This window comes from Hyla sarda, chromosome 1, assembly GCF_029499605.1.
Source record: "Hyla sarda isolate aHylSar1 chromosome 1, aHylSar1.hap1, whole genome shotgun sequence".
In the NCBI taxonomy this organism is placed as follows: Eukaryota; Metazoa; Chordata; class Amphibia; order Anura; family Hylidae; genus Hyla; species Hyla sarda.
This window is the reverse complement of record NC_079189.1, coordinates 436,252,829-436,272,812: the sequence shown is the minus strand read 5'-3', so window position 1 is coordinate 436,272,812 and position 19,984 is coordinate 436,252,829. Positions and strand designations below refer to the sequence as shown.

Below are 19,984 nucleotides of genomic sequence, written 5' to 3'. Positions count from 1 at the left end.
GCAGTGGGACTTCAGCGGGATCCATGGCCGGATCTACTGTCACGATTCGGCTGGCAGGTGGTGGATCCTCTGTGCCAGAGAGGGATTGGCGTGGACCGTGCTGGTGGACCGGTTCTAAGTTGCTACTGGTATTCACCAGAGCCCGCCGCAAAGCGGGATGGTCTTGCAGCGGCGGTAGCAACCAGGTCGTATCCACCAGCAACGGCTCAACCTCTCTGACTGCTGAAGATAGGCGCGGTACAAGGGAGTAGACAAGAGCAAGGTCGGACGTAGCAGAAGGTCGGGGCAGGCAGCAAGGATCGTAGTGAGGGGCAACGGCAGGAGGTCTGGAACACAGGCTAGGAACACACAAGGAAACGCTTTCACTGGCACGATGGCAACAAGATCCGGCGAGGGAGTGCAGGGGAAGTGAGGTATAAATAGGGAGTGCACAGGTGAACACACTAATTAGGCTAACTGCGCCAATCAGTGGCGCAGTGGCCCTTTAAATTGCAGAGACCCGGCGCGCGCGCGCCCTAGGGAGCGGGGCCGCGCGCGCCGGGACAAGACCGACGGAGAGCGAGTCAGGTACGGGAGCCGGGATGCGCATCGCGAGCGGGCGCCTCCCGCATAGCGAATCGCATCCCGGCTGGGAGAGGTATCGCAGCGCACCCGGTCAGCGGGTCTGACCGGGGCGCTGCAATTGCGAGGATGTAGCGAGCGCTCCGGGGAGGAGCGGGGACCCGGAGCGCTCGGCGTAACAATAACTTTGGAACACTTTTACTTATGAAAGCGATTCTGAGATAGTTTTTTCATGACATATTGTACTTGACATTAGTGGTAAATTTTGATTGATATATTTAGCATTTTTTGTAAAAGTAAACAAAATTTTGCGAAAAAATTTTACATTTTTTATTTTTCTAGATTTGATATTTTCTGCTCGTACGATAAAAAGTCATGCCGCACCAAATTAATAAATAATTCACATCTACAATATGTATACTTTATGTTCCCATCATTTGATAAACATCCTTTTACTTTTAGAATGTTAGAGGGTTTATAAGTTTAGTAGCAGATTTTCAAGAAAATTGCAAAATAAGATTTTTCAGGGACCTGTTTAGCTGTGAAGTGGAATTGAGGGGCCTGTATGTTAGATACCCCCATAAATCACCTCATTTTATAAACTGCACCCCTTAAAGTAGTCAGAATGACATTAAAAAAAGTTTATTACCCCTTTAGGCGTTTAGCAGAAATCATTTTAATAATTTTTTTTTCCTGTAACACAGTAAATGTTGACAAAGAAATAAAACTCAAGATTTATTCCCTGAATTCTGATGTACTTGGAAATATCCCATATGTGGCCTTTGTATGCTACGTGTCTCACGCAGGTCTCAGACATGAAGGCATGCTGTGTGGATTCTGGGGCCTCCTTTTAGTTTAGGATATTTTGTTGGCATCATATAAGATTACAGAGGCCTTGGGGTGCAAAAATATTTTTGGGACACAAGTTGACGCTTTCATTGGTACCATTCTGGGTTACATGTGACACTGATAGTTTTTTATTTAATTTTTTATGAGGTGGTATACATAAAAAAAAATCGATTCTGTGGTTGTTTTTATTTAAATTTTTTAGGTCGTTCATCATGCGGTATAAATTACATGTTAACATTACACTGCAGGTTGATACGAATACGGCGATACCAAATGTATATACTTTTTTTTATAGTTTAGTTCAACTAGGGCATTAAAACTATTTTTTATTTAAAAAAATCATGTTTATAAGTTGCCGCATTCTATGAGCTGTAACTTTTTTATTTTTTCACTGACGCAATTGTGTGAGGACTCTTTTTTTGCGGGTCATGTTGATGTATTTACATGTACACGTATGTATTACATGTACATGTATATATTATACACATATATAATTTATTTTATTATTTTTAATATATTTTTTCTTATTTTTTTTATTTTTTCAAATTTTTTATTTTATTACATTTTTTCAAATTTTTTTCACTTTTTTTTATTGTTTCCACTTTTTTCACACTCATTTTTTTTTAGTATTATACAAATAATTCATTGGAGCACACATCTGTACTCCATTGAATTATGCCTATGTCTGTCAGCACTGACAGGCGTAGGATAGATCAGTCCCTCCATGACAACGGAGGTGTTACGCCGAGCGCTTCGGGTCCCTGCTCCTCCCCGGAGCGCTCGCGGCATTCTCCTCTCTGCAGCGCCCCGGTCAGACCCGCTGACCGGGAGCGCTGCACTGACATTCACGATGGGGATGCGATTCGCATAGCGGGACGCGCCCGCTCGCGAATCGCATCCCAAGCCACTTACCCGTCCCGGTCCCTGGCTGTCACGTTCTGGCGTGCGCGGCTCCGCTCTCTAGGGCGCGCGCGCGCCAACTCTCTAAGATTTAAAGGGCCAGTGCACCAATGATTGGTGCCTGGCCCAATCAGTCTAATTAGCCTCCACCTGCTCCCTGTCTATTTAACCTCACTTTCCCTGCACTTCCTTGCCGGATCTTGTTGCCTTGTGCCAGAGAAAGCGTTTAGTGTTGTCCAAAGCCTGTGTTCCAGACCTTCTGCTCTTGCTATTGACTACGAACCTTGCCGCCTGCCCCGACCTTCTGCCACGTCTGACCTTGCCTCTGCCTAGTCCTTCTCTCCCACGCCTTCTCAGCAGTCAGCGAGGTTGAGCCGTTGCCGGTGGATACGACCTGGTTGCTACCGCCGCAGCAAGACCATCCCGCTTTGCGGCGGGCTCTGGTGAAAACCAGTAGCAACCCTAGAATCGGTCCACCGACACGGTCCACGCCAATCCCTCGCTGACACAGAGTATCCACATCCAGCTAGCCGAATCATAACAGTAGATCCAGCCATGGATCCCGCTGAGGTGCCGCTGCCAAGTCTCGCTGACCTACCCACGGTGGTCGCCCAGCAATCTCAGCAAATTGCCCAACAAGGACAGCAGCTGTCGCAGTTGACCGCCATGTTACAGCAACTTCTGCCACTGCTACAGCAGCAACCATCTCCTCCGCCAGCTCCTGCACCTCCTCCGCAGCGAGTGGCCGCTCCTGGCCTCCGCTTGTCCCTGCCAGACAAATTTGATGGGGACTCTAGACTCTGCCGTGGCTTCCTGTCTCAATGTTCCCTACATATGGAGATGTTGTCGGACCAATTTCCTACAGAACGGTCTAAGGTGGCGTTCGTAGTTAGTCTTCTGTCTGGAAAGGCCTTGTCTTGGGCCACACCGCTCTGGGACCGCAATGATCCTGCCACAGCCACAGTCCAGTCCTTCTTCGCTGAAGTCCGTAGTGTCTTCGAGGAACCAGCCTGAGCTTCTTCTGCCGAGACTGCCCTGCTGAACCTGGTCCAGGGTAATTCTTCAGTAGGCGAGTACGCCATCCAATTTCGTACTCTCGCCTCCAAATTATCTTGGAATAACGAGGCCCTCTGCGCGACCTTTAAAAAAGGCCTATCCAGTAACATCAAGGATGTGCTGGCCGCACAAGAGATTCCTGCCAACCTGCATGAACTTATCCATTTGGCCACCCGCATTGACATGCGTTTTTCTGAAAGACACCAGGAGCTCCTCCAGGAAAAAGACCTTGATCTCTGGGCACCTCTCTCACAGTATCCTTTGCAATCTACCCCTGTGCCTCCCGCCGAGGAGGCTATGCAAGTGGATCGGTCTCGCCTGACCCATGAAGAGAGGACTCGCCGTAGGGATAAAAATTTATGTCTGTACTGCGCTAGTACCGAACATTTCTTGGTGGATTGCCCTATTCGTCCTCCACGTCTGGGAAACGCACGCACCCAGCTCACGTGGGTGTGGCGTCTCTTGGTACGAAGTCTGCTTCTCCACGTCTCACTGTGCCCGTGCGGATTTCTCCTTCTGCCAACTCCTCCTTCTCAGCCGTGGCCTTCTTGGTCTCTGGTTCTTCTGGAAATTTTATTCTGGCCTCTTTGGTTAATAGGTTCTGCATCCCGGTGACCCGTCTCGTCAAGCCGCTCTACATTTCTTCGGTCAACGGAGTGAAGTTGGACTGCACTGTGCGTTACCGCACAGAGCCCTTGCTTATTTTCACGATTCGGCTTACAGGTAGTGGATCCTCTGTGTCAGCGAGGGATTGGCGTGGACCGTGCTGGTGGACCGGTTCTAAGAGGCTACTGGTGTTCACCAGAGCCCGCCGCAAAGCGGGATGGTCTTGCTGCGGCAGTAGCAACCAGGTCGTATCCACTAGCAACGGCTCAACCTCGCTGACTGCTGAGAAGGCGTGGGACAGAAGGACTAGGCAGAGGCAAGGTCAGACGTAGCAGAAGGTCGGGGCAGGCGGCAAGGTTCGTAGTCAAGATGGATAGCAGGAGTTCAGGTAAAACAGGCTTTGGACAACACTAAACGCTTTCACTGGCACAAGGCAACAAGATCCGGCAAGGGAGTGCAGGGGAAGTGATGTGATATAGCCAGGGAGCAGGTGGAAGCCAATTAAGCTAATTGGGCCAGGCACCAATCATTGGTGCACTGGCCCTTTAAGTCTCAGAGAGCTGGCGTGCGCGCGCCCTAGAGAGCGGAGCCGCGCGCGCCAGCACATGACAGCAGGGGACCGGGACGGGTAAGTGACTTGGGATGCGATTCGCGAGCGGGCGCGTCCCGATGTGCGAATCGCATCCCCGACGGCCATATCAGTGCAGCGCTCCCGATCAGCGGGACCGACCGGGGCGCTGCAGGGAGAGAGACGCCGTGAGCGCTCCGGGGAGGAGCAGGGACCCGGAGCGCTCGGCGTAACAGTACCCCCCCCCCCCCCCTTGGGTCTCCCCCTTTTTTTGTCCGACAACTGCTTTACCTGGGACGAGGACACCGGGAAAGAATGGAGGGTTTCCTCAACGGCAGGCAGTACAGCAGGAGTGGGAATGGGGAGGGAGGGCAGAGGGTGAAGCTTGGCACGGGGCAGGGTGACACCAGGACGGGGGCCATGAGGAGGCACTGAGGCTTGCCTGACGGGACTGGGAGGGGGGGAGAGGCATTTCTTGTGGCAAGCAGAGTCCCAGTTCTTGATCTCCCCGGTGGTCCAGTCAAGGGTGGGAGAATGAAGCTGGAGCCATGGCAGACCGAGGAGGACCTCAGAGGTGCAGTTGGGAAGGACGAAAAATTCAATCCTTTCGTGGTGGGGTCCAATGCACATTAAGAGGGGTTTTGTGCGGTAACGCACGGTGCAATCCAATCTAACTCCGTTGACCGCGGAAATGTAGAGCGGCTTGACGAGACGAGTCACCTGGATGCAGAACTTATTCACCAAAGACTCCAAAATGAAATTCCCAGAGGCACCAGAGTCCAAGCAGGCCACGGCTGAGAGGGAGGAATTGGCTGAAGGAGAAATCCGCACGGGCACAGTGAGACGTGGAGAAGCAGACTTTGAACCAAGGGACGCCACACCCACGTGAGCTGGGTGCGTGCGTGCGTTTCCCAGACGTGGAGGACGAATAGGGCAATCCCCAAAGAAATGCTCGGTACTGGCACAGTACAGACAAAGATTTTCTTCCCTACGGCGATTCCTCTCTTCCTGCGTCAGGCGAGACCGATCCACTTGCATGGCCTCCTCGGCGGGAGGCCCAGGCGTAGATTGCAAAGGATGCTGTGGGAGAGGTGCCCAGAGATCTAAGTCTTTTTCCTGGCGGAGCTCCTGATGTCTCTCAGAAAAACGCATGTCAATGCGGGTGGCCAAATGGATAAGTTCTTGCAGGTTGGCAGGAATCTCTTGTGCGGCCAGCACATCCTTGATGCTACTGGATAGGCCTTTTTTAAAGGTCGCGCAGAGAGCCTCGTTATTCCATGATAATTCGGAAGCAAGAGTACGAAATTGGATGGCGTACTCGCCCACTGAAGAATTACCCTGGACCAGGTTCAGCAGGGCAGTCTTGGCAGAAGAAGCTCGGGCTGGTTCCGCGAAGACACTACGGACTTCAGCGAAGAAGGACTGGACTGTCGCTGTGGCAGGATCATTGCGGTCCCAGAGCGGTGTGGCCCAAGACAAGGCCTTTCCTGAAAGAAGGCTCACTACGAACGCCACCTTAGACCATTCTGTAGGAAACAAGTCCGACAACATCTCCATATGCAGGGAACATTGAGACAGAAATCCACGGCAGAGTCTAGAGTCCCCATCAAATTTGTCCGGCAGGGACAAGCGGAGGCTAGGAGCGGCCACTCGCTGCGGAGGAGGTGCAGGAGCTGGCGGAGGAGATGGTTGCTGCTGTAGCAGGGGCAGAAGTTGCTGTAACGTGGCGGTCAACTGCGACAGCTGCTGTCCTTGTTGGGCAATTTGCTGCGATTGCTGAGCGACCACCGTGGTAAGGTCAGCGAGACTTGGCAGCGGCACCTCAGCGGGATCCATGGCCGGATCTACTGTCACGATTCGGCTTACAGGTAGTGAATCCTCTGTGTCAGCGAGGGATTGGCGTGGACCGTGCTGGTGGACCGGTTCTAAGAGGCTACTGGTGTTCACCAGAGCCCGCCGCAAAGCTGGATGGTCTTGCTGCGGCAGTAGCAACCAGGTCGTATCCACTAGCAACGGCTCAACCTCGCTGACTGCTGAGAAGGCGTGGGACAGAAGGACTAGGCAGAGGCAAGGTCAGACGTAGCAGAAGGTTGGGGCAGGCGGCAAGGTTCGTAGTCAAGATGGATAGCAGGAGTTCAGGTAACACAGGCTTTGGACAACACTAAACGCTTTCACTGGCACAAGGCAACAAGATCCGGCAAGGGAGTGCAGGGGAAGTGATGTGATATAGCCAGGGAGCAGGTGGAAGCCAATTAAGCTAATTGGGCCAGGCACCAATCATTGGTGCACTGGCCCTTTAAGTCTCAGAGAGCTGGCGCGCGCGCGCCCTAGAGAGCGGAGCCGTGCGCGCCAGCACATGACAGCAGGGGACCGGGACGGGTAAGTGACTTGGGATGCGATTCGCGAGCGGGCGCGTCCCGCTGTGCGAATCGCATCCCCGACGGCCATATCAGTGCAGCGCTCCCGATCAGCGGGACCGACCGGGGCGCTGCAGGGAGAGAGACGCCGTGAGCGCTCCGGGGAGGAGCAGGGACCCGGAGCGCTCGGCGTAACACTTATGAGCATTGGACTGCATCACGAGAAAATTTAATTTTTTGTTCTGCCCAACTGCACCTCTGAAGTCCTCCTCGGTCTGCCATGGCTCCAGCGTCATTCTCCCACCCTTGACTGGACCACCGAAGAGATCAAGAATTGGGGTCCTGCTTGCCACAAGAAATGCCTCACGTCTGCTCCCAGTCCCGTCTGTCAGGCCTCAGTGTCTCCTCCTGTGCCTGGTCTCCCCAAGGTCTATCAGGACTGTGCCGTGCCTCCTCATAGCCCCCGTCCTGGTGACACTCTGCCTCGTGGCAAGCTTCACCCTCTGCCCCCCCTCCCCATTCCCACTTCTTCTGGATTACCGGCCGCTGATGTAGCTACCCAGGACTTCTTTTTGTTCCGGAAGGAAACTCAAGAGGCGCCCCCTATGTTCTCGTCTCATTTGAAGGGGCAAGGAGACAAAAAGAGGGGGAGACCTAAGGGGGGGTACTGTTACGCCGAGCGCTCCGAGTCCCTGCTCCTCCCCGGAGCGCTCGCGGCGTTCTCCTCTCTGCAGCGCCCGGGTCAGACCCGCTGACCGGGAGCGCTGCACTGACATTCATGATGAAGATGCGATTCGCATAGCGGGGCGCACCCGCTCGCGAATCGCATCCCAAGCCACTTACCCATCCCGGTCCCCGGCTGTCACGTTATGGCATGCGCGGCTCCGCTCTCTAGGGCGCGCGAGCGCCAGCTCTCTAAGATTTAAAGGGCCAGTGCACCAATGATTGGTGCCTGGCCCAATCAGTCTAATTAGCCTCCACCTGCTCCCTGTCTATTTAACCTCACTTCCCCTGCACTTCCTTGCCGGATCTTGTTGCCTTGTGCCAGAGAAAGCGTTTAGTGTTGTCCAAAGCCTGTGTTCCAGACCTTCTGCTATTGCTATTTGACTACGAACCTTGCCGCCTGCCCCGACCTTCTGCTACGTCTGAACTTGCCTCTGCCTAGTCCTTCTGTCCCACGCCTTCTCAGCAGTCAGCGAGGTTGAGCCGTTGCCGGTGGATACGACCTGGTTGCTACCGCCGCACCAAGACCATCCCGCTTTGCGGCGGGCTCTGGTGAAAATCAGTAGCAACCTAGAACCGGTCCACCGACACGGTCCACGCCAATCCCTCGCTGACACAGAGGATCCACATCCAGCTAGCCGAATCATAACGGGAGGCCACTGTCAGTCCTCCGGTTGCCATGGCAACCATTGGCACTCTACTTTCACTTTGCAGAGCGCTGATCAGTGACAGAGGGAGCTCCCTCCCTCTGTTGCCATAATAGACGCTGTGGTCTTAGTGACCACAGCGTCTACAGGGTTAACCCAGGATCGGAGTGCAGCTCCGATCCTGAGTGCCCGCAGGTGGCCTCCTCCGATGGGGCCCCCCTCACCACCGATCGCTTCACACAGTGAAGCGACAGAGGAGAGGGGGAAGGAGGAGATCCGCACCAGATCCCTGCTATTGGTCCGTCTGTACTGACGGACCAATAGCAGCAATCGCCGGCCGGGGACCGCGGCGATTGGTCACTGGCCAGCTTCAGGGAGGCTCGGCTGTGCAGCACAGCCAAGCTCAACAAACTGACACAGCGCCCGGCGGCGCTGTGACAGTTTATTCTAATCTGGTACATGTACATGGTGTTGCGGGAAATTGTCCCTAAATGTACCTGATTTTGAGGGAGGGGTTAAAGTGCTGGATATCAGACAGGTGTTTCCTAATGCAGGTTTTCAATGTGTTTGTGGTACATCCCACATGTTGAACTTAACATGGGACATGCCTGATAGTACATAACCCACATACATGGCAATGCAGCATGTCCTGTTTGATGTTAAAGGGGTATTCCAGGATTTTTTGTTTATTTGACGATGCAACAGGGGATGTAAAGTTAGCGTAATATAGTGTACCTGTTTTTCTAAGTGGTCTCACAATTCTTCTGCGATTTTTGCCCCAATGTTTATTTTTTAACAGCATACGAGATGACTGTCTTCTCCGGTTTCCCCAGGTTGCACCCAATACATTACATCACTAGTCAGGTGTTCAGAGGGAGCCTGTCTGCTTTAATGGGTGGCCCAACTGCTGCTTGAGAGGGAGATCATTCTGCAGGGATTTGTAGCTTTGCAACAGCGGGAGGCACCCTAGTTAGAAAATACTGGTCTATTGCATGGAAGGGAGCACAGGTGTGTTTCAATGGGTGGGGTGGCTGATGTGTGGGAGGGAGAAAAGTGACCCCACACTTACTAACAAGGTATTATGGGACTTGTAGTTCAAGCTTGGGAACTAAAACAGGAAATAGCTATTCACAAAAAGCTAGCCACCGCGTTATAGTTGACTGAGAACATAGCCGTTTAGCTCCAAAACAAGCACAGAACCTTTCATTAATGTCTGGCTGGTTAATACAAAACTCACCTTATGGCGGATAACCCTTTTAAACATCTCACCTGTAACATATGATAAAAAAAGTGGATCCATATTGCATAACTGTGGGACTAATGCATCTGGAATGCCAACATTTGAACATACCTGAAAACTTAAGCCATGAAGAAACAGATTTTGGTTTACCTCCAACTGTTGGGGCCCTTAACGCTAAGTTGAGATTTAGGTAGGGTGGAGTATAAGTTCTTAGCAATATCATCCTTCTTGTGTGAAAGTACTGAACAAGAAATATTCCAATGTCACCTGAGCTCACCTATGTGTGTCCTTATGATTTAGGACAGCCTTCCTTTTTACTCCTAATCTTTATTTTATCTGAAACACCTTATTGAATGAGTGGCCATCACCCAGTGTGAGCAGCAATTCTTCTGAATTAAATTTTTAGATTTTATAGAAAATAATACTTGAGTTATTTTCTCAAAATCTGACCATTAGCACCAAAACCTTTTCGGCATATCATACTGTAGGTATTGTTGCTCAATGCCGGCAAAATCTGATATTCAGTAAAGTACATATTTCGAACAGCTGCTTCATTCTATGAACAAGCTGCTCCCTCTTGTGTATGACTGTCATAGATATCAGATTATGTATAAGGTATCTATGCTTTGGACTCACTGTGATCTTCCACTACCACCATAGAGAGAACAATAGTAATTCCCATCATCATCAGGCTGTACTTTGGTAATAGTCAGAACGGCTTTACCCCCAGATAAAGAACCAGTAAATCGGTTTGATATTGGATTATAGTTTTGGTTGCCAGTACCATAACTTCCAACTATAAGCTTAGGAACACTTCCAGATGTTTGGTAATACCAAGATGGGTAGTTATCCCCAGTTACAGAACCATCACTCCTTGTACAGGTAAAGTGGATTGTCCCATCGGCTGACACAGACATGAACCTCTCTTGTATCACAGTAAACTGAGCCCTAGAATCTGTAACAAGAAAAAGAGAATGTTACCAATGTAAGAAGATCCTTACAAGAACAGACTGTGTAAATGTTTACATCTTACATGTAATGGAAGAAATAAGAGCGATCAGCAGAACAGTCCCAGACATGGTGCAGAATGACAGAGCTTTACTGTGTATACCATACAATCTGTTAAACATCACATCCTCTACTTATTAGACATCCTTAAATATAGGATGAGTCAATGTATGCAAATCACATCGGGGGAAATTCATCAAGAGTTGTGTAGGTGAATGTTTTTTTACTTATTATTTGTGCGGGTAGAAAATGTGTATGTGCACTAAATGTATTAAATGTGCAGGGCATGTGACATACACATTTTTTTTCATTAGTACTCCACTGTGTATGGTGCCTCTCCTGCGATTTGTCCTATGACTTTTTCACTAGTGCGCCATGTGCAACTACTTACTAAAGCTCTCCACAGCCAGTTTTGTGAGCCAGGTCTGGGCTGGTGTAGATTTGCGACAAATTGTGTGACAAATCACACATGATGAATTCATGACCACTGCAAAAAGTTAACCAGACTACAACATAGCTTCACTATTTTAGAAAAAGCTTCTAAAGTAAAAGTCTACAGCACAAAAACAGGGTAAAACCAATGATATATTGTTCTCCCGGGCTTGTGACAGCCAGACATACTGTATGATCACCAGCTCTGCCCCTTTCCTATTAGTTAGTGTTGAAGACCTGTTACGCCGAGCGCTCCGGGTCCCTGCTCCTCCCCGGAGCGCTCGCGGCGTTCCTCTCTCTGCAGTGTCCCGGTCAGACTCGCTTACCGGGAGCGCTGCACTGACACTGCCGGCGGGGATGCGATTCGCATAGCGGGACGCGCCCGCTCGCGAATAGCATCCCAAGTCACTCACCTGTCCCGGTCCCCGGCTGTCACGTCCTGGCGCGCGCGCTCCTTAGGGCGCGCGCGCGCCAGCTCTCTAAGATTTAAAGGGCCAGTGCACCAGTGATTGGTGCCTGGCCCAATCAGTCTAATTAGCTTCCACCTGCTCCCTGTCCATATTACCTCACTTCCCCTGCACTCCCTTGCCGGATCTTGTTGCCTTGTGCCAGAGAAAGCGTTTAGTGTTGTCCAAAGCCTGTGTTCCAGACCTTTTGCTATTGCTATTTGACTACGAACCTTGCCGCCTGCCCCGACCTTCTGCTACATCTGACCTTGCCTCTGCCTAGTCCTTCTGTCCCACGCCTTCTCAGCAGTCAGCGAGGTTGAGCCGGGGGATACGACCTGGTTGCTACCGCCGCAGCAAGACCATTCCGCTTTGCGGCGGGCTCTGGTGAAAACCAGTAGCAACCTAGAACCGGTCCACCGACACGGTCCACGCCAATCCCTCGCTGACACAGAGGATCCACATCCAGCTAGCTGAATCCTAACAGGACCAATGGTGGCTTATGTTAGAGCCTTCAGAGGTTGGCTTGTAATTAGTCAATGTCCCATAAAGTTAGTATCCTTCCCATGTTGGTCTGTGCCTGCTGCTCCGCATTATACACCTCTAAGCAGCCCGGCATACTTTGAAGTCCCTTAAGGGCTTAAAAAGTACCTGTCAGCAAATAAAACTTTTAATATAGTGTTCCTTGTGCAATTAGACACTTTCCAATTCACTTGCTTTGAAAATTATCAACATAATTATGTTTAAAATGTAATAGAAAAAACAGACACTAGGTGGCTCTGTTCTGTTCCCTGACACAATTTATACAGTGAGTTTGGTCTCCTCCCGGCTTGGTAGGAAACCAAACTCAGGAAGTGTTTCTTTGCACTGAGTTTGATTGACAGCTGCATTGAGCCTCACTGAAAGTTGCAAAGAGCCTCACTGAAAGATGCATAGAACCTCACTGAAAGATGCACAGAGCTTGAGGTCTTCTATTCGTCACAGCACTGCAACAATGTGAAGGTGGAAGTGGTCCCTCAGCAGGCTTCAGTGATGTCATGCCTGCTGGGAAACACCCACTTTCTCCTGCTGGGAATTTGCACTATGTGAGCAAGAATAAAGGTATGATACACAGCTTTTTAAAGCTCTGAAATTTATTTAAGGGTGGGAGTAGTGTTAGGAGTAGTTAGGGAACATAGCCTGAGTTAGTTTAGAAAAGTTTATTTGGTGACAGGTGCTCTTTAAGGGTTTTTTAATTTTTACACTTTAGTTTTTTCCTCCTTACTTTCTAAAAATCATAACTCTTTTAGTTTTCCACCTACAAACCTATATGAGGGCTTGTTTTTTGAGCCATCAATTTTACTTTGTAATTAAATCAATCATTTCACCACAAACTCTACGACGAAACAAAAAAAATTATTTGTGGAGCAAAATTGAAAAAAACAAAACAAAAAAAAAAAAACAATTTTTTTTAACGAAAATTAGTACATTTAAAAATGCCCTCTTCTGAACCCTATAACTTTTTACTTTTTCCTGTATATGGGGATGTATGAGGAAATGTGCTATGTGCTATGATCTGTAGTTTTTATCGGTACTATTTTTGTTTTTGATGGGACTTTTTGATCGCTTTTTGCACATGTTTATGTTTATTTTTGTTTACATTTTTGTTAATGGAAAAAAGGGGTGGTGATTCAAACTTTTATCACATTTATCACATTTATTTTTTACTTTTTTTACACAATTTTTTTTGTCCCCATAGAGGACTATTACATGCAATCCTTGGATTGCATACACTGTTCAATGGTATGCCATAGTACAGTATTGATCAGTGTTATTGGTGCTCTTCTGCTCCAGTCTGCCATGGCTGATTGGAGCATCAGAGCAACGATTGGACGGCGAGGAGGCAGGTAAGGGCCCTCCTGCTGTCCTCTCAGCTGATTGGGACACCGCTGTTTTACTGTGATGGTTCCGATCAGCTCAGCTGAGCTGCCAGGGCAGTTTTTTGTACATGTACGCCCTGCATCCTTAAGGAGTTAGGAGTTAACTTTGTCTGTGAGGGAGGATACCTTAGGGATCACATGACTGCTTTAGCCAATCAGGGCTTCTGCCCAGCTCCCCCAAGTCTGGCTAGACGGGGAGGAGCAAGTTAGTCCAGTGGAAAGAGTGGAGTTCACCTTCAGACCTCTGCTGTGGACCTGTACCTCACCACATGAGGACAGGCCTAGGATACCCAGTTGCTGCATCAATCTGTTCCTGAGCGTCAACACCCTTACAGGATCCTGACATCCAGAGCTTGCACCGTCCAATTCAAGTTCAGGCAAGTCAAGTTCCGAAAGGATTGCATGAGACAGAAAGCTTCAGGCAACTCAGGTCCCATTAGGACCAGTCTAGCAGTAAGCCCTGACACAGGATTCCTAAATGAAGAGCAGAGTCAGTGTTTATTAGCTTTAAAATCTTATACAAGTTACGAAGTGCTGTCTGAAGTATATTTTAGCAGCGCAACAGTCATTAAGGACTACAAGTCCCATAGTGTCAAAGAGCAACTGTGATAACTAAAGCATCCTAAAGCATCCTTTATATTGCATTAATTATTGAACCGTTCCTGTTTAACCTGCACGCTCCTGAAAGTAAAGATAGTTTCTGGAACCCTGCATCTGTGGTCTTTATTGCATCAGTACAACACAAATAGAGAAACACAGCCGCACATCCACCATTTGTATTTTGATCTACTTGCTTCTCAGCATAATTGCAAAAACTAACAGATTGTTAATATACATTTTGATTAAAAAGTACCAGCCCACTCGCCACGTCAAGGCCACCTAGTCAGAGTGGTTCCCTAACCTAACACTGGCGTAGCGCCGGGCGGCGACCACTGCTTCTGAGACACCAAGTCCAACGGGGGAATGACCCAGTGGCCACCAAGCCCCTGGGCCACACCTCCCCACAGACAAAGCACCACAGAAACAATGGTCGCCACAGAGAAACCTACCATGTGCTCACTGCCAGAGGGCTGGGAGAATGTTAGGAGGAAACCCTTATGCAGTCTCCTGCTAATTAAAAACACCTGTGCCGAATGGGTGGAGCGGAGTTCTGGCCATGGAAGAATGGAGAGACTACAGATGTATAACACAATTAGCAGGAGACTGCATAAGGGTTTCCTCCTAGCATTCTCCCAGCCCTCTGGCAGTGAGCACATGGTAGGTTTCACACTGGTGTGGTTCTCTGTGGTTGCCATCGTTTCTGTGATACTTTGTCTGTGGGGTGGAGTGGCCCAGAGCCAGGGGCTTGGTCGGGCAGCAGTGGGGCTGATTGGCCAATGGGTCGCTCCCCCTGTGGGCATGGTGTCTCGGAGGCAGTGGTCGCCGCACGGCGCTATGCCAGGGTCAGGTTAGAGACCCACTTTGACTAGGTGGCCTTGACGTGGCGAGTGGGCTTGTACTTTTTGATCAAAATGTACACTAACAACCTGTTAGTTTTTGAAATTATGCTGAGAAGCAAGTAGATCAAAATACATATGGTGGATGTGCGGCTATGTTTCTCTTTGTGTTGTACATTTGTAGTCTCTCCCTTCATCCATGGCCAGCAGTCCGCTCCACCAATTTTGCCCAGGCATTTTTAATTAGCAGGAGACTGCAAAAGGGTTTCCTCCTAGCATTCTCCCAGCCCTCCGGCGGTGAGCACATGTTAGGTTTCTCTTTGTGTTGTACATTTATTGCCTCAGTGCCTAGCCCAGTAAGCTGCTATCATTGGAGTGTAGAGGTTAACTCTACCCTGGCGTCACAAACTCTGATGCAGTTATAACACACTGCTCTTACATTATACACACGCCATCCTTTTTGTCACCACACTCCATTATTTATAATGATGTTTTACTACATTAATAAAATAAAAACCTTTAAAAAAAATTCATTGCATTCTGACATATATTATTTTTGTATTTTTGGGCTTAATTAAATGTATTTAATATTTTTTTTTTACTATCAATTTTTTTTTTTTTTGCTTTAGTACCTCTCTTGTATCACAGTAAACTGAGCCCTAGAATCTGTAACAAGAAAAAGAGAATGTTACAAATGTAATAACATTCTGTGTAAATGCATGTAATGGAAGAAATCGGAGCGATCAGCAGAATAGTCCCAGACGGTGCAGAATGACAGAGCTTTACTGTGTAGATCACACAATCTGTTCAATAACACATCCTCAAATGGGCACTGTCATTAAAATTATTTTTATGCATATGATACAGCAAGTAAAATAAATATGATTTGTAATTTACTACCTGTAAAAAATGTATTTTTAAGTCACTTTCATGGTCTTATAAAACTGGCCACTAGGGGTCTCCCTTCTGGTCAAGACCACATTCTGTCTGCTCAAAATCACAGACTTTATAAGGCCATGAAAGTGACATACAAATATTTTTTTTTACAGGGAGTAAATTACAAATCTTATTTTACCGGCTGTATTATATGCAAAAAATATTATTTTAATGACTGTGCCCATTTAACCCCTTAAGGACGCAGCCCATTTGGGCCTTAAGGATGCAGACAATTTAATTTTTACGTTTTTGTTTTTTCCTCCTCGCCTTCAAAAAATCATAACTCTTTTATATTTTCATCCACAGACAAGTATGAGGCAGTGGCGGATCCAAGGGGGGGGGGGGGGAGCTCCCACTCCACCATTCACTCATTAGTTTACCTTTCTCGCCGCTGGAATCGGCGAGCAACGCCAGCCCACCGCGATGATGTCACATTATCGCGCCGGCGCCTGAAGATCAAGTCACCGCGGCTCACCACTCACCTGTCTGCACAGTGTGTGCACGTAAGAAGAAGAGAGCTGCTCAGCGCGGGAACGTAATAGATGTGTCATGTGCTCTTCACGTATAATGCCCCCTGTGCTGTGCCCCTCACATATAATGCCCCCATCATCATCATGTGCCTTTCAGATATAATGCTCCTGTCATGTGCCCCTCACATATGATGCCCTCTGTGGGGCAGGACAGGGGGCATTATATGTGAGGGGCACGTCACAGGGTGCATTAAATGTTAGGGGTACAGGACAGGGGGCAGTATATGTGAGGGGCACAAGATGAGAGCATTATATGAGGGACACAGCACAGGGGGCATTAAATGTTAGGGGAGCATGACAGGGGCATTATATGTAAGGGGAACAGAACAGGGGGCATTATATGTAAGGGGCACAGCATAGGGGGCATTATATGTAAGGGGCACAGCACAGGGCGCATTATATGTTAGGTGCACAGGACAGAGGGCATTTTTATTATGTGGGGGGAACAGGACGGACATTATTAATATGTGGGGGGCCCAGGAGGGGCCATAATTATTATATGTGGGGGCACAGCATGGGGCATTATTACTATATGTGAAGGCACAGAGTGTTTTGCATTTTAGAGGTATGGTGTATATTATAAAGGAATTTCAGGGTTGGTACGATTTTTATGGGCCCCAATACATTACAGTATTGTATTCAGAGGGTGCACTGCACGGCAAGGTTATATTCAGATGGTACAGTGTGTGGTAGTATTATATTCAGAGAGCGCAGTGTGTGGTAGTTCTATATTCAGAAAGCGCAGTGTGTGGTAGTATTATATTCAGAGGGTGCAGTGTGTGGTAGTATTACATTTAGAGGGTACAGTGTGTGGTAGTATTATATTCAGAGGGTAAAGTGTGGTAGTATTACATTTAGAGGGTACAGTGTGTCGTAGTATTATATTCAGGGAGCGCAGTGTGTGGTAGTTTTATATTCAGAGAGTGCAGTGTGTGGTAGTATTATATTAAGAGGGTGCAGTGTGTGGTAGTATTATATTCAGAGGGTGCAGTGTGTGGTAGTATTATATTCAGGGTACAGTGTGTAGTAGTATTATATTCAGAGGGTGCAGTGTTTGGTAGTATTATATTAAGAGAGTGCAGTGTGTGGCAGTACTATATTCAGAGGGTGCAGTGTGTGGTAGTATTATATTCAGGGTACAGTGTGTGGCAGTACTATATTCAGAGGGTGCAGTGTGTGGCAGTACTATATTCAGAGGGTGCAGTGTGTGCTAGTATTATATTCAGGGTACAGTGTGTGGTAGTATTATATTAAGAGGGTGCAGTGATTGGTAGTATTATATTAAGAGGGTGCAGTGTGTGGCAGTACTATATTCAGAGGGTGCAGTGTGTGGTAGTATTATATTCAGGGTACAGTGTGTGGTAGTATTATATTCAGAGGGTGCAGTGTGTGGCAGTACTATATTCAGATTGTGCAGTGTGTGCTAGTATTATATTCAGGGTACAGTGTGTGGCAGTACTATATTCAGAGGGTGCAGTGTGTGGTGGTATTATATTCAGAGGGTGCAGTGTGTGGTAGTTTTATATTCAGAGGGTGCAGTGGGGGGTATTCAGAGGATACGGTGTTTAGCAGTATTATAATAATTATTGTTTTCATATAGAGGATCAGAATCCATTGACACATGAAGGAGCCATCTTGGTGTCATTTTCTGCAGAGAGAAGATTTAGCTGACAGTCACAGCGGTATGTACCATCGAAGCTGTCACCTATAGTCACTGATATTATTGTGTATTCTCCTCACTATGTCCCTTCAGAGCTGGAGTCACTTGTAAGTTTTGCAGTTTTCATGGGTGAAACAACTCACAGCATAACCTTACTACTACTTAGGTCAAAATGGGAGCTGTAGTTTTAAATGGTAAAAACTGCTTTAGCACTTTCCCATTCTGTGACAATTGGTATATTTGATTATTATACTGGAAATTATTTTCTGCAACCTACTACTCCGCGGGCATCACAACTGTACTCACACAATTCACAGGAGAGCAGCACAACCAGGGTAGAAATAAGGAAACTGGTGCAAGCTGTGTAGGAGCCTTGGCGAAGGGGTCCCAACTTCAATATATCCACATAGGAAGCAGCACACAGATGGTAGGTGAAAATAATAGCGACGTTTATTTCATCACACCAGTGTACAGAGAGCAACGTTTCTGCGGCCTCTCGCCGCCATTCTCAAGAGGCTGAGAGGCCGCGGAAATGTTGCACTCTGTACACTGGTATGATGAAATAAACGTCTCTATTATTTTCACCCACCATCTGTGTGCTGCTGCCTATTTGGATAAATTGAAGTTGGGACCCCTCTGTCAAGGCTCCTACACAGCTTGCACCGGTTTCCCTATTTCTACCTTGGTTGTGCTTCTCTCCTGTGAATTGTGTACTGACGGCCATGGAATGTGCACCCTCTTCTTCAGCCATCTTGGATGGATCAACAACCACGAACTATACTCACAACTATACTGCCAACCTAATGTGGGGGAACTACAACCTAATGGGGGGGAACTATACTGCCAACTAAATGTGGGGGAACGATACTGCCAGCCTAATGGGGGTGGGGGACCTCAACCTAATGTGGGGGAACTATACTGCCAACCTAATGTGGGGAAACTACAACCTAATGCGGGGTAACTACAACCTAATGTGGGGGAACTATACTGCCAACCTAATGTGGGGGGGGGAACTTCAACCTAATGTGGGGGAACATACTGCTAACCTAATGTGGGGGAACTATGCTGCCTTCCTAGTGTGGGGGAACTGGGAACTATGCTGCTTAGCTAGTGTGGGGGAACAGGGAACTATGCTGCCTACCTAGTGTGGGGGAACTGGGAACTATGCTGCCTACCTAGTGTGGGGGAACAGAGAACTATGCTGCCTACCTAGTGTGCTGCATACTTAAAGGGGTACTCCACTGCCCCAGCTTTCTGAACATTTTGTTCCAAACCCTGGGTGCAGGCTGCAGGGGTTGTGATGTCATAGCCACGCCCCTTGTGACGTCACACAACACCTCCTCAATGCAAGTCTATGGGAGGGGGCGTGTCGACCAGCGCATGATACTCTAATAGTGCCCCTCCCGAGACTAGACTCTGGATCCGCCCCTGGTATGAGGGCTTGTTTTTTGCGTGACCAGTTGTCCGTTGTAATGCCAGCACTCACTTTACCATTAAATGTATGGTGCAAACAAAAAAATACTATTTGTGTGGTGAAATTAAAAAGAAAACCGCAATTTTGCTAATTTTAGAAGGTTTTGTTTTCACGCCGTACAATTTACGGTATAGATGACATGTGTTCTTTATTTTTTAGGTCAATAAGATTAAAATGATACCCATGATAACATACTTTTCTATTACTGTTGCGCTTAAAAAAACTCGCAAACTTTTTAACCAAATTGGTATGTTTTAAATCCCCCTATTTTGAAGACCTATAACTTAAAAATTTTCCCGTATAAGCGGCCGTCTGAGGGCGCATTTTTTGCACCGTGATCTGTACTTCTTATTGATACCATATTTGCTAATATAGAACTTTTAATCCATTTTTTATAAAAAAATTTGGGAATAAAATGTTATAAAAAAGCATCTATTTTGGAATTTTTTTATTTTTACGTTCACGCCGTTCACCGTAAGGTGTCATTAACATTTTATTTTAATAGTTCAGATATTTGCGCATGCGGCGATACCAAATATGTATATCAAATATTTTTTTAACACTTTTTGGGGGTGAAATAGGGAAAATGGGACAATTTACGTTTTTATTGGGGGAGGGGGTTTTTCACATTTTTTT

The 19,984-nt window shown here is 47.8% G+C and overlaps 1 protein-coding gene and 1 gene segment (V, D, J or C); both read right to left on the bottom strand.

Annotated features, from left to right (window-relative positions):
• LOC130282791 (immunoglobulin lambda-1 light chain-like) overlaps positions 1-10,611 on the bottom strand; it is a 108,449-nt gene extending 97,838 nt beyond the window's left edge. Inside the window, exons 1-2 of the mRNA XM_056531531.1 lie at positions 10,541-10,611; positions 10,149-10,462 (exon numbers count right to left, since the gene is read on the bottom strand). Coding sequence (XP_056387506.1) covers positions 10,149-10,462; positions 10,541-10,586 — 360 coding nt within the window. The 5' untranslated portion in view covers positions 10,587-10,611. The remainder of the gene's footprint in view (positions 1-10,148; positions 10,463-10,540) is intronic.
• LOC130282796 (immunoglobulin lambda-1 light chain-like) overlaps positions 1-19,984 on the bottom strand; it is a 271,573-nt gene that overhangs the window by 107,344 nt on the left and 144,245 nt on the right.